Here is a 15,388-nt window from a genome sequence, read left to right as displayed (position 1 = left end):
TAAGCACATCCACATATCCAACGGTAAGCACACAAAGAGCTGAAATAATGACAATAAAAGCAGTGAGTCAGGAGAAGGGCAGCTGCGTCCACAGTTCCCCTCAGTCCTATTAATACTGACTGGACTGAAATAGAAAGCAAGTCTGGGAACGTTTTGCATGTAGAGCCCACAAGCTACCATCACATGTGATTGTTTCCCTGTCAATCAAAAGTGTTCAAAAATAAACTTCTGGGAACACGCCAATCAACGAATTTCTCAATAAAACTCTGGTGAAGACAAAACGTCTGATCAACAATGAGCCTCAAACTGGCAACCCTCTTATTCTGTTTTTCTGTGAATGCTTTTATTCCTCTCTCCTTTCCCATTCTTTTTGGAGAATGTTAATCATAATTATTTGTTGTTTTCCTTTCTTTTTGTTCACATGCTAAGGAGATAATTGCTGGGGGATTGTTGTGAAAGCACCATCAAAGACGGTGGTGAATGGGAGTGTCCTGAGGGCCTGGGAGTCCTGCAGAGCTCTGCAGAGAGGACACTTACTGTTTAATGCCCTCCCCCTTTGTTAGCTATGGTCAGCTAATAGGTGGTCACAGTGCAGAGTACATGCAAATTAGAGTTTTTGGTCTACAACATGTTTGATGTCCTATGTTGTATAAAGGTAGATGTCCATGTGTTTCTGATTATAAAGCAGGTCTAGGTTCTATATTAATACTGTGAAAGTATCAAAGCCTCAGTCCACAGAGAAATGCACACAGCCTGTATTCAGAAACTGAGCCTTAAAACCAGCCGCCAGGACTTCTGTAACTTTGTGATGTCACAACAAAACAGTCACTGCTCTCAGCCACACCCCAAGCCCCGCCCACCTGGACCCACCATCCAACCTTGCAGGATTTGGTTTCTCTGGGTGTTTACCTGAAATCTGCTATATTTTTATTTGATCACTCATAAAGCAGTCAGCCAATCAGAAGAGAAGCTTAGATCCTCTCCTATGATTGGCTGACTGACCTGTTGTTTCTAGAGCTCCAGAGAGAAGCCTGAGAGAGGAGATGTAAAACTACACTGAGATGGTTTTTGGTTCTTCAAACCACAAATATATCTTCTGATGGAGATCAACACTTCAAATAAAACACAGGAGAAGTTAAAATATGGACCTTTAAGGATGATAACACCTGCACAGCACTATGCAGCCAGAGTGTAAAGGCCAAAAAAACCAGTGGTCAGTCAAAATTTTAACAATCAATTATAGATCTAAGTCATTTATCAAGCAACAGTGCTGCTGTTTCTAACTTCTCAAATGTCAGGATTTTCAGTTTTCCTGTGTTTTGTATCATTGTGAACTGAATTTAGTTTTAGACTCTTATTCAGACAGAAGAGTTCTCACTTTAGGCTCATGTGACTTCTAAGGGACATTTTTCAGTCTTTTCTGATATTTTATTTACAGAATTAATCAAAATATATTGAATCATTCTCTTTAAATCAATAAATCAATCATGGCTGATTAGGATTGAGAGTAGATAGCCCTACAGTGCATCTTTGGTGATTCGCATAAAGCATACACATCTTTAAATGCCTCTCAAACAAATCAACTACATTTCCCAGAAGCCACTGCTTCAATTAGTTGTTGATGATTGGTTGCAGCTCAGCTAAGCTTTGCCGTGCAGGTTTGTGTATGGACCTTTAATCCTGTCAATGAAATTGAGACAATCTGAACCAATCAGTTCCGGAGTTTCTCCCAGGAGTGGGCGGAGCCACTGCGCTTCCTCACACATCATGCTTGTCTCCTGGTCGTTGCTAACAACCTGCTGCCTGCAACTTCGTCTGTCCACGGTTCACTCATGCATCGGCGGTTTCCAGCTGCGGTGTGTGTGAGGTGTGTGTGAGGATGACGCTGAGCGCGGTCTGACCCTGGGCTCCGCGCCGCCTGCATGCTGCTCCGCGTCTCTCCGCCTGCTCTCTGACGCCTGGGCTTGCAGTCTGGCCTCCAGCCGCGGCTGCGAGTTAACTTCATTTCTCACCGTCGCCCTGCTCTGAAATCATGTTTATTTTATAAAGATGGCGGTGAGGGGGACACTGTAAACTAAATGACTGTCAGAAACATCGCCTCCATTTGTAATATGGTGAGTAACTCGCTGGTTTTGTGTGTGTGTGTGTGTGTGTGTGTGTGTGTGTGTGTGTGTGTGTGTGTGTGTGTGTGTGTGTGTGTGTGTGTGTGTGTGCGTGCGTGCGTGCGTGCGTGCGTGTGTGTTGCTCTCGATCTGCCTGCAGCCTCTGTGTTGAACCTCCCCCCGACACACTGTGCAGGGTGCAGGCTCCTTCTCTGGAGGATGCAGATGTGGGGATGTGTGTCGTAGACCTCTATGCACAGCTCCATCTGACTCTGTGTGTTGCAGCCTGCAGTGACGACACAGTGTGCAGGTCATGTAGCTGTCGTCGATGATTGACAGGTGAATGAAGCAGCTTGATGTGGTTGCATAATGTGTCGGTGCTGCAGAGGGCTGTTTACATCCTGGTGGCAGAGAGCAGGGATCTGCACTAATCTGTGTTTACATTGTGTTCAGAGCCAGTGAGGAGTGAGTAGGAGCTGACTTAAACGGCTCTGCTTAATGCCATCGGCCTTCACTTTATTTAGAAGGGATACTAATGTCAGGAGCCTGAGTCAGTGCTGCTGGAGCAGTAATGACACGCACTGCACCGACTCGTTCTGCTGCAGAAGCAGCTGCATGTTTAACAGAGGAACTGAGTCAAGTGTGGATTAAATGAGCTTCGAGTGTCTAAATGGTTAATGCAGGCAGTCCTGAAAGACTTCAGTGTCTCACTGTGCTGTCAGCTCCTCCAGTCTACTGTCAGGCTGAGTGATGTGGTTGAAATCACAGCCATAATATGGATATTTTTCTAATTCGGGCTGCAGCTAACAATTATTTTCATTATGGTTGCACCTCCTAATTGTTTCTTGATTAATTGAATTGTTTATTTAATGTCAGGAGATAGTGAAAAATGTCCAGTATGATATTCCCACAGCCCAAAAAGATGTATTTATTTTACCAGCAGTCCAAAACCGTCATATATGAAGAAGGGAAGCCTCAGTCTTTACGTTAGAGAAGCTGGAACCTGAGAATATTTAGCTTTTTTTCTTGAAATTGCCCCTTTTAGTTTCCCAGAGCTGCTGATGATGATGATGATGATGATGATGATGTCTTCAGTTCCAGATTGTTTGGTCCAACCAGCAGTGAAAAACCCAAAGATATTCACTTCACTATCACACATGACTACATAAGGAGCCAAATGTGGTGGTGCTTGATAGAGCCAGTATCACTGTAGCAGCCGGGTTCAGATCCAGCACAGGTTCAGATCCAGCCTGGGCCCTTTGCTGCAGGTCATCCCCTCTCTCTCCCCTCCCCACCCTGTCCCTCTCCATTGTCTCTGGGAAAAAATTCACATGTAAGAAGCTGTAACCGGTGAATCATTTAAACCATTAATCAGTTGTCAAGATAGTTGCCGATTCATTTCCTGTCGATTAATAAAGTAATCAGTGCAACTCTAGATTTATTTCCAATATTGATTCATCACAATAAATGAATGCAAAGTGAGATAAAGTCATCAACTAAAATGTACTTGCAGACACATGAGCTGATGCATGTTGTCAGGAGCCAAGAGGAGAGAAATGCTTGACCTGAAAGAGACTTGTGCTCACAGACAAATGAAGTTTAGACTGATGAGACTTTGTCATGGTTACATAGATTTTTCTCTTTCTAAAGTAAAAGCTAACATGTTTTGTTTTTTTTTTGTTCTTTTTGCACGTTCAGGGCTGTGCATGCTCAGCATATCATTTCTTATTTGTCACAAATTGTCAAGGCCCTTCAGGCAAATCGCAACAAAGAAAAACTGAACTTTACACAAAGGGTGAGGCTGAAAGTCTCCAGCTGCAGACGGTGATAATACAAAGCCAGTGACAACAGTGTGTGGGTGTCACGGCTCCTCAAAGCCTCCTCTGCTCTGCCATGGTTCTGTGTCATAGTTCAGATTGTCCCGATCTGCTTTGTTTCCTTGAAGTATTTTTTCCCTTTCAAAATAAAGGCTGCCACTGCCTGCTGTTTATAATGAGGAGCTCAAATGTGGAAATGAGGCATCAGGTGTCAGTGGAGGCTGCAGGGATACATCACCTCACCACAGTGATGGACTTTCAGGTCCACTGCAGCCACACGTTTCCTGACTTAGCCCAAAGTGTGTGTGTGTACGTGTGTGTGTGTGCGCGTGCGTGCGTGCGTGCAGAAGACTGGAAGCGGTAAATCAGACAAAGAGGTATTCAGGGTCTGCTTTGCCAGAGAGAAATGAGAGTCATTGAAAGTGGAGGCCTTCCTGTAACTAAATTGTCTCGTGCGTTCGCTCAACAAAGCAACAAAGCTGTGGTTGAATTTGGAAAAGCTCCGAGCTGTGACAGGTGAAAAGGATCTGACAGGAGATAAGTGCTCCATTGCAGCAATCAGCCACAAAATACTCCTGACTTTTGACATGGGTCTTGCCTATGTAGACCATATCCCGTTTCTGTTGTGACAGGAAGTTTTCTTCTTGACCAAAGGAATCACGATGAGCAGGATTTTGTACGTCCTATGGGAAGCTGAGCAGGAGGAATCATGATGATTGTTCCCACTGCTTTAGAAAGAGGCTTCTCTTCTTGCTTCGTCTCGTAGCTTTAAAGCTTCAGCAGCCTGTTGATGCTGGTGACTGTGTAAAATTTCCATATTAATTTGGCTGCATATACACAGACTAAGCAAATTCTTGTGACTCTCCATGAAGACAATTATGCAAACTGTTATCTGAGATGAGGTGATGATAACAGCCACTGAATACACAGTCCCATGTTTTCCTGTTTTGTCCTCTCAGGGCACCAATGCCTCTGCTCTGGAGAAAGACATCGGCCCGGAGCAGTTTCCAATCAATGAACACTACTTTGGATTGGTCAATGTGAGTATCACCAAATCCTCTCATACATTAACAAAGGTCATTGCCAAAAAACACTGGTGTCATATTTCAAAACAAACTGCCACGGGACCCAGGTGAGTCATGTCGTCTCTGGAGAGCAGGCACTGACGGTGACTGTTGTTTGTGAGTCTGTTGGCCAATGTGGGGATGTTCTGTTTCCTTGACATTGCATTTGCAGAAACACTCAAGTTTCTCAACCCCCTGGACGCAGCGTCTGCCAAATGAATAAAAAACAAAAGAGCACATCTCACCTCTGTGTTTGTGCGCCTCTGCTCCCTCTGCTCCTCAGTTTGGAAACACATGTTACTGTAACTCAGTGCTCCAGGCGCTCTACTTCTGCCGGCCCTTCCGGGAGAACGTGCTGGCCTACAAAGCCCAGCAGAAGAAGAAGGAGAACCTGCTCACGTGCCTGGCTGACCTCTTCCACTCCATCGCCACACAGAAGAAGAAAGTTGGCGTCATCCCGCCCAAGAAGTTCATCTCCCGCCTACGGAAAGAGAATGGTAAGAGTCCACACCTCAAAAACACCTTTTATTATATGCTTATATTATTATATTAATGAATGAACTGTACGCTGGATTAACAGCAACTCTTGTTTGGAGATAAAATATTTTGTAAACCCTAAACACTACTAGTTTGCACAGACGTCTCAGGCTTTCGTTGACACCACTCTGCACTCAACTGTTCGCAGTAATTATATGTGTTAATTGATGAGATGCAGCTCAGTGCAACAGCACCAGAACCTCCTGAACCACTGACACTGAGGGGGTCCTAACCAGACGCTTACGGCAACTCCCATGATCCCACGCTACTTCGCAATGTCACCAACCTCCACCTTTTGTAATTGTTCTGATTGAGAACCCGAACAGCAGAAAATGACATGTCATACAGTGAAGATAAAGCCACAAGATAAAAGTGTGTTTAAGGAGAGATTTAAAGAGGAAACTTAGTTGATGTTCCACCTGTGCTCCTCTTGCTACTAGAGCTTAATTAGTGTGTTTTCCTGTGTGTGGTTTGGTGTGTGATGATGAGGATGCCGAAGAGCAGCTCAAATCAAACACGAAACATTTTCTTGACAGACCTCTTCTACGTTCTGTTCCTGTATTTTTTTTACCTGTGCCACCAAGTTCACGTCTCCTTCATGACTGAGCAGAGGGTGTGGATGTGTGGCTCTGTGTTGGCTGTGCTTGGAGTATTTGAGGTGAAGGACAGGTGCGTGTTGGCGGTAAGGTCATTCACAGTAGAGCTGACAGAGAGGCCGACTGTTCTCTGCCGTCCATATTGAGGAAGCTCTTTATGTGAATGAACAAAGCCATCTCTGTTGTGACCCGGCTTTGGTCAGCTGCCTCCTCTCTGGACTCACCCCCCCCAACCCCACTCCACCCCTACATTCACTTCTCAATTTTCACCTTTCACATTCAGATCTGTCAAAACAGGCGTGTGTATGGAAGCTGATATCATCAGCGTCGCCTGTTGGTTTTATTTACCTCTCTCTAGAGGGAAGAGAAACTCTCACTGAAAATGTGTCACATCAGGATGGGCACAGGTGGAAGTATCGCTGGGCATCTCTTTGATACTTGATGTTCTGAGGGAGTTGGTTTGACACTATCGAGGATTGAACAACGCTGCGCCATTTGATACCAAATTGAAGGAGTAAATGAGTGACTCTCATCAGCGTCAGTAAGCCAATGAGCATGCAGCATGCTGGGACTGAGATCTAATAAAGCTGCTGATTGGCTGTTTATTCACACAAACATGTTTGAGTGTGTAAAGAGTTGGAGCTTAAGAATAAAACTAAAATTCGAACACTTATCTGTACTGTAATTTTCTGTTTGATAAAATATGTTCATTAAAATTGGTTCCGAAAAAAGTATCGTTAAGAATCTATATCGGTATCGGTACTGATATTGAACATTTTCGATCGATACAGTAACTGACCACAGTAAAGCCGGCTGTCAGTCTGTCAGTGAACCAGCAGTTGTTAGCATCATTAGCTTTTTTTTTTTTTTTCTTTGGGGGGGGTGGGGGGGGGGGGGGGTGGCTGCAGTGAAGAGTTTGGCTATCCAGGAGTCAAACCAGGGGACAGATAAAATACTTATGGATGCTGTACAAAATAATATATGACATCATTAAACTACTGTTTATGGAACCAGAAGCTGGTTAGTTTAGCTTAGCTCAAAGACTGGAAACAGAGGGAAACAGCTAGCCTCCGTCCAAAGGGAGCAAAGTCCACCTCCCAGCACCTTTAGCCTCAGATAGAAATGACAGGGATGGATCCTCTCATCTAACTTTTATCATCATTATTAAATTATTGTTGTTGTTGTTGTTGTTGTTATTAATTATTTATTTATTAAAAAGGTATTGTTAAGAATTAGTATCAAAGTCAAGTTATCGGTATCAGTACTGATGTTGAACATTTTTGATCGATAGAGTAAAGCCAGCTGTCAGTTTGTCAGTGAACCAGCAGTCGTTAGCACTGTGACAGTGATAAAGGACTGTCACCTCTCTCCTCACAGATAGTATATAAAATACTATGGACACTGTACAAAACATTATACATGTAATCATTAAACTACTGTATATGCTGTATATACTGTATTAGCCTAGTTTAGCTCAAAGACTGGAAACAGCCTCTGTCCAAAAGGAACAAGGTCCACCTCCCAGCACTTGTAGCCTCAGATAGAAATAAGAGGAACGGATCTAACTTTCAATCAGAAAGAGGATAAAAAATATCTACCTGTATATTAAATCTCTTAGGTATCGGTCTGCTTCAGGCCTAGTGTGCTCGATGCAGAAATATTAGATTCAGAATGGACACACAACTACTATTAAATGACTTGAATCAAGACCAGAGGCTGAAAAACTTCCTGACTGCCTCTGTGAGTCATCTCCCCTTCATGTTGTCTCTGTGTCTCCCTCCAGATCTGTTCGACAATTACATGCAGCAGGATGCCCACGAGTTCCTCAACTACCTGCTGAACACGGTGGCCGACATCCTGCAGGAGGAGAAGAAGCAGGAGAAGCAGAACGGACGCCTCAAGAACAATGGCACTGCTGTCACCATGGAGACTGAGACAGAGAACAAAACAGAGCCCACATGGGTTCACGATATCTTCCAAGGCACACTGACCAATGAGACGCGCTGCCTCAACTGTGAAACGGTGTGTGTGTGTGTGTGTGTGTATGTGTGGGTGTGGGTGGGTGTGTGTGTGTTAGTTAGAGGGGTCATACATTTATATTGTTATCCTGGTGTCACCCTGAATAAGAGACCTCTCCTGGATATGTCTGAAGAAGGGATTAGCCCTTTGCAGAGATGGTGAGAGATGTAAAAAAAAAAAAAAAACAACAGATTTTGTGAGCGCACCCAGTGGGCCCTGACCACCCACTTTACGTCAGAGCCGTATCATCACAATTTGGAGGGCGGGGAGTGGGATGGGTCGCCCTGAGCAACCCCTCAAACACCAAGGTGCTGCACTGTGCAGAGACAAAAGCTACTCAGTGTAATAAGCATTTCAAAGACAAGCTGTGTGTGTACATGGGTGGGTGGGTGGGGGGGGGGGGGGGGGGGGATCTGTCACAGCAGGCTTATTCTCACTGACTCAGTCACAGAAAATGACAGTTTACTTTCCTCCGTGTGTCTCGCTCTTTTTGACAGGTGAGCAGCAAAGATGAGGACTTTCTGGATCTTTCTGTGGACGTGGAGCAGAACACATCAATAACACACTGTCTCAGGTAGTATGGATTTATTATTTAATAGATTGTGTCCCCTTTGGTCTGGCTGACACTGAATAACCTCCTGTGGCTTGCTCTCCCCTCCAGGGACTTCAGTAACACAGAGACTTTGTGTAGCGAGTACAAATACTACTGTGAAACGTGCTGCAGCAAACAGGAAGCACAGAAACGGTCAGTACGGCACTGAGCTCACACCACCAGCTGTGACGTGTCCACAACACACTGAGCATGTGTACTTCTCTGCAGGATGCGTGTGAAGAAGCTTCCCATGATCCTGGCGCTACACCTGAAGAGGTTTAAGTACATGGAGCAGCTACACCGCTACACCAAGCTGTCCTACAGGGTGGTGTTCCCCCTGGAGCTGCGTCTGTTCAACACGTCTGGGGACGCAGTCAACCTGGACCGCATGTATGACCTAGTCGCCGTGGTGGTTCACTGTGGCAGGTACAGTATACTGAGGGGGGGCGTTATAAGGGCCAGGTAATGCTTGAAAGAACTAGTTTGTCCAAACCACAGACTGTAAAAAATGGAAGTAAACACCAGGTCTGTGCCTTAAACCTTCATTCTATCTAATGACCATCAGGGGGCGACTCCACTGGTTGTAAAAAGAAGTGTGATTGTATTGAAGTCTATGGGAAAATGTCTCTACTTCTCACTGATTTATTACCTCGGTAAAGGTTTTCCTGATGAGTTTATGGTCTCAGTCTCTAGTTTCGTCTTCTTCAACACAACATGATGTTCATTTTTTAATTTACTGTCCCATTTAGAGGAAAATAGACCATAAAGCAGGGGATGCATTAGGGACAGGAGGAGGACAGAGCAGGTCAGATCCACCCCTCACTCCTCCTCAGCTCCACCTTCTCGTCCAAATATGGTTTTTCCTGGTCTCAAAAAAGAAACAAGATGGTGACGACTGAATTACAATGTCAAAACAGCAGTTCACAAACTAACGAGTGGCGGTGGGTTGACACTTGGTCCAAACACATCAAAAAGCAAAAGTCTATGATGATATACCTGATCCAGTATTTATGGAGTTGGACTGATACCTGACACTAAAAGTGGGGATAATTTAGCCTCTGCTGCTTCATATCTGACTCCTCTGTTTGGAGACTGGGGATAAACCTGGTCCATGACTGGACTGTGTGTGGATGCAGACCAGAGGCTCAGGGCTACACCTTTTGTTACAGGCAGTCGACTGAGCCGCTCTGGCTCAGGTAAGAGGAGGAGCGCTTCAATAGACTGAGCCTCACTTCCATTACAGCAAATTAACTACTGTGATTACATGTATCATCCTTACTAAAGGAGCAGAGGAAGAACTAAACATAAGACAGACCAAGCAGAGAGAGGGAGGGAGAGAGGGAGAGAGAGAAGTCATCAGTTACTGCTAACAGCTTTTAATTTGAAACGCTTGCGGGAAGTGTTTATTTTCTTTTGACACAAAATGCATTAAGAGCAAATTAAAACAAGGCTTCACAGTAAAGACCAGTTCTACATATCAGACAGAGGGAGTTTGACATAAAGACCTGCCTCTGATAAAAGTCTGTGACGTTCTGGAGCTGGAACTAAATAAAAGAGGAATTATTGTGGATCCAGACGGAGGCTGTGCACTGTGTGAGAGACACATTAACACAGACAGTCTGTCTCTGCTAACTTTCTCTCTGACTGATCTTTTTACAGCAAATACAAGTGTTTGGTGAGCTTGTCACAGTGGATTTGACCACACACTGTGCAGCCATATACTAGGTTTAATCTGTCTGGTATGTCTCACAACTTCTGTGGAAGTGCAGCACTAAATCAATGAGGAAAAAATTTAATCAATTGACAGAAAATTAATTGTCAGACATTTTGATAATGGATCAATTGTATGAGTCATTTTCCAATCAGGAAAAAAAGTGTTCCAGCTACTAAATTTTCTCTGTTTTACTGAATATCTTTAGGTTTTGGTTTGTTGTTTGGACAAAACAGTCAGTTTATTATTTTATATTTTCTGCCACAGAAAATAATCTGTAAATGAATTGATAATGAAAATAATTTGGTCAGTGCTCAATTATGAGACCGGGTTGAGCAGGTTGTCTGAACAGAAATGAAATGTGTCCCAAACATTAGCCCCCTGAAGGACAGCAGGTTCTGCAGGATGTATTATTTTATTTGACCTCTGTGGCTGAGTGTTGATCACTGATCAGTTGTGCACTGATGCTGTAGACAGACAGATGTTGTACAGTGTGGGAGTTCGAGAAATGCAACATCTGCGTCACTTCTCATCTCTGCTTCCTCAGCGGCCCGAACAGAGGTCATTACATCACCATAGTGAAGAGCCATGGCTTCTGGCTGCTGTTTGATGATGACATTGTGGAGGTGCGTCACCCTCTGTCTCAGCTGCTCGATGTTCCTTGACTCATGCGTTTGTACCTTTTTACTATTGTTTGTGTTGTCAATATACCACATTTGACTTGTGTTGTGCAGAAAATTGACGCCCAGGCCATCGAGGAGTTTTATGGGCTTACCTCAGACATCTCCAAGAACTCTGAGTCGGGATACATCCTCTTCTATCAGTCCAGAGAGTGACTGCAGCCTGATCACTGGCAGACGATGAGACTGAAGGAAGAAACCTTTTTTTTTTTTTTTTCTTTTGTCTTTCATCCCAACAGACTCCAGACCCCTGCCACCCCCCCCCATCCTGCTCCCCTCCTCCATGGCAGACCTCTCCTGACGTACGTGCCAATCCTGTGCCGGTCCCAGTGTCCTCCTCTGGGTTTACCTGTGCTTCATCTCTGTCCATGTGTCCTTTGCTGCTCATCTTTTCGTCACCTGCATCTGGATTGCACTTTAAAACAAAAGCAAAAATGCTCAACAGCATGTCGGAAACGAAACGGAGTCTGCATCAGCTGCTGAGGTGATTCTGCACCAGGAACATGATGAGGTGAAGGGTCTGATGCACATACAGACAAGTGTCAGAAACTGTACTATATCATTTATATGTATATAAGGTCGTCTTCAGTCTCCTAATTGCTTTCATTAGGGCTATTTCCCCATCACTGTCCAGTCTTCTTGCTGTGTTCATATTCCTGGATGCATGAGAAGTGAATGAAGTTGCAGGCAAACACTGTATAATTCCACACAGAGAGATTTTGAAGCAATATCTGAGCATTGATTATAGAATTCAAACGCTTAAAACTACCTAAACTGAGTGACTTGTTGACATTGTGGAGGTTATCTGCTGCTGCTCATGTTAGTGTGACCAGATCTGAACCAAAACTTTAACACTTAATCCAGCTGAGCCACACGCTCCAACACTACAAACCCCATTCAAATCAGCTGAACCTTTATCATTTTTTATTCTGATAGAAAACCCCTATTTATTGAACTTAACATATTTATTACTGTTATTTTTAATACTGAGTGGTTGATAATCAAAGTGTTTGTGGCTCTTTTAAGAGCTTTGTATGTTAAGACTCTGATGTCTAAGCTCTCAGTGTGAAGGGCATGGTGTATGTAATACACAACTTCATAGGACAGCTTAAAAAAAAGAAGTTTTATCAATTTAATTTTGTGGTTTGCATGTTAAATAATAATTTTTAAAAATCTAAGATTAATTAAGATTAATGATGCAAGTGAGACACATCCCACAACTGCCTAATCTTCTGACTGACAAAGTGAAAGCAGTGCAATAAGAGGTGAAGTTATCCAATGTGCAATTTCCCAGTAAGACTAATATACGGGACCTTTTAAAGTAGTTAGAGGTAGATGTGTTTGTTTTCCATCTTCCCCCAGTGCTGTGTGTTTGAGTTCTGGTGATATCAAAGTAAAAACCCCCGTTCACCACCGGCAATGCCCACTACCTGCTGGGATGTCAGGAACAGTGCTCTTTCATCCTTGTTTGTCATAACCTTACACATTTTCTCTTTGGTTTCTCTCTGATTTTGATGACGTTTATTGTTGTGTGTCATATGTAGCACATCAGAGTCCTAAATAGAGGTAAAATTCAAACTGCGTTGTTACTTAATACAATATCCCTTGTACTGTAAATGTTTTCCTGCTGGGTTGTTGCCATGCCCAGTAGAGTAGTGTGACATCAAAGTACTTGTTTTCATGTGAATGACATTCCTATTTGCTGCACATCAGAGGAGATTACATTTCAAACACATCTAAATAAGAGGTGGGAACAGGATTAATTTGTTATCTCAGTGTCCGTGTCCGTACAGGAGAAGTTGTTTCTGCTGTCGCCTCCATTTAGTCTGTTACCGGGTGAAGTCACGAGGACTACGTGCCAAACTGGAGTCGATACTGATCGTGCATAAGTCTTTAACAGAACATTATTTTCTTTGTAAAGATACAACTGTACATATATATTATGTAGAAAAACACTTCTGGTAATAGGAAAATATTTTTTTAAAGTGCAGCTCTTAAAATGTAAAGACACTCATGGCAAAGATTTTAGATTAACACTGACCATTAATGAAACTCTGTCAAGAAATACTGTGCTATTTTACAATCACTCAATTACATAATCAATCAGAATTGCGCAGAGGTGGAAAACAGTAGCAGGAGTAGTCTGAGATATTTTAGACTCAGGTGAGAGGGAGGAAAGACTCTGATCTTCCAAGAACACTTATGCACTCGCCCTCACTGAGATGCTCAGTCGTTGCACTTGGTCTTATATATCTTACTGTAATGGTGTTCTACAGACAAGAGCTCGGTGCAGGGGGTCCTGCACCAAGTGGGAGGGAATGAGGAGATGAATCAGAGTCTCTGTTTGGCTGTAAACTGAAAGTGCACTTTATTAGTGATGAGCTTCAATGCTTTAATATGAAGAACCACAGTCTAACACACTCATTTTGAGTTTTTTCTTCTGTTCAATAAAATAAAAATAAACTAAGTTGTCAGATGGTTTGTTTTTATTCCCCTGCTGCTTCCTGGTATTTTCAAGAGTGGGATGATGAACCGTTAAAAGACAATGGCTTCCTCTCTTCTTTTTTATCCATGCTAGCAGCTTTAATACAGGGACATTCCCTGATGATTTTGGAGATCCCATGACATTTTCCTCCAACTCCACTATAGCTTCACATTTTCTATTATAATTGTGATCACTTTGGTGATTCCTTTCCTTCTGGAGTCATCATCAGGTGAAGTATGTGACCAAATAACCTGCAAAACAAATGACATTCCCATCAGCCCCAGCTGTCCTTAGTGTTACATGCCAACTAGCAAATGTTAGCATGCTAAGACAGTAAACTAAGGTAGAGAGCATTAACATGTTAACATGCTGACTTTAGCATTTAGCATTTAGTTGCATAAGTGCAACTTAAGGGCTGCTATCATGGCTGTGGACTCCTATATTGTGTCTCAGTGCCATACTTTTTTTTGTGGTTAGCATACAAAAAGAAACACTTCATGTTTCCCCAGACATGATTTAAACTGTAAAAATCCTCTGCTATGATTAATATTTTATTTAACATGGTTCTCCCACATAGAAAGTGAAAAAATTCAATTTACACTGACTTCCTGATTGAGAAATCTGGATCAGGCCTTGGCCCCGCCCACCACCTGCTGGCTCCAGGTGTCCAGGTGAAAGAGCAGAGAGTATGAAGATGGTTAGAGGAGGAAACATCAGAGAGACTCAGCCTCATGTTTGAGCCTCAGTCAGACCCAGACTCAGATGAGGAGTCTGTTGAGACCAGAATCAGAGACTAGCTGACAGATCAGAACAGTTAGCATAGTTAGCATCTTTTATTTGTTTATGTTGTTAGCTTATAACTGGCAGTGGCTGACACAGTGTTAGTGGTTGTGCTAATGCTAACTGTGGCTCTCTGTACTGACAAGGTTTCAGGTGTATTTACAAGTTGACAGGATTGGCTCCTCAGGTTCTATGATGTATGAATCCCTGACTGAATCTGTTTTTATGAGACTGTCATTGGTTCACTGCAGTTCAAGGTGGAAACAGTCATGGTGTTGACTGATTATTTCACTCATATGTTTTTATTATATTAAAAACATCATTTGGACATTAACAAGGTTAAACTCTTGATTTTCAAAGGAGGGAGTGTACAGTGGGTAACAGGAAATATTACAACACGTGAACTGATGTTCACATCAATCTTATTGTTTTCTGGAGTGTTCACTGAGCTGTCCTACCATTATTCACAGAGAGCAGCTCCATTACCATGTATTGCATCATGGCAGAGTAGTGTTCATCCACAGTAAACTTTTTTAGTACACATACACATACTGTTTTGGGTATCCTCATTTTCTCAGTTATCCATTGTATACACACAATCCACTCGAGCCTAAGGACTCTTGCTACTTTGTATGTATGAGTATGAGATCATCCTGTTTTCATCTTCTATGGAAAACAAGGTAATTCCTTGGAGAACATTAATAACATACAAGAGTTTTCCCAGGAAGAAGAGACTGAGCAGAGAGGAACATTATTTGGACTGCATGTCAACTCTACAGCATCCAAGTCTGTCCAGAATATGTCTTCCTGTTTGTTTTGGTTTTCACTGAGAATTAGACAACATGTGTATCTTCACAACTATCAGCTTTGTGTCTTTTCAGTCACCATGAAATCTCAGCTAATCCTTCAGGAGAAGAAACGTGTGGCTGCAAGGAGTCTGGCACAGTCTTTACCCACTGTTGACGCTTCCACCGTGTTTTCTATTTCACCTCTGCCTGCTGTCAC

At 43.1% G+C, this 15,388-nt stretch overlaps 1 protein-coding gene across 1 annotated transcript; it reads left to right on the top strand.

Annotated features, from left to right (window-relative positions):
* Positions 1 to 1,762: 1,762 nt before the first annotated feature.
* On the top strand, positions 1,763 to 13,585 carry usp46 (ubiquitin specific peptidase 46). Its single transcript, XM_071486866.1, has 9 exons — positions 1,763 to 2,114; positions 4,879 to 4,959; positions 5,267 to 5,480; positions 7,900 to 8,138; positions 8,633 to 8,709; positions 8,797 to 8,880; positions 8,956 to 9,153; positions 10,986 to 11,064; positions 11,173 to 13,585. The coding sequence occupies exons 1-9, from the start codon at positions 2,079 to 2,081 to the stop codon at positions 11,272 to 11,274; spliced, it is 1,110 nt and encodes a 369-aa protein (XP_071342967.1). The 5' UTR covers positions 1,763 to 2,078; the 3' UTR covers positions 11,275 to 13,585.
* The last annotated feature ends 1,803 nt before the right edge of the window (positions 13,586 to 15,388 follow it).

Source organism: Trachinotus anak, unplaced genomic scaffold (assembly GCF_046630095.1).
Source record: "Trachinotus anak isolate AG129_WGS33_773 ecotype Australia unplaced genomic scaffold, CSIRO_AGI_Tana_v1 ptg000010l, whole genome shotgun sequence".
In the NCBI taxonomy this organism is placed as follows: Eukaryota; Metazoa; Chordata; class Actinopteri; order Carangiformes; family Carangidae; genus Trachinotus; species Trachinotus anak.
Note: the sequence above shows the minus strand (reverse complement) of the source record. Positions and strands in the feature narration are given on the sequence as shown.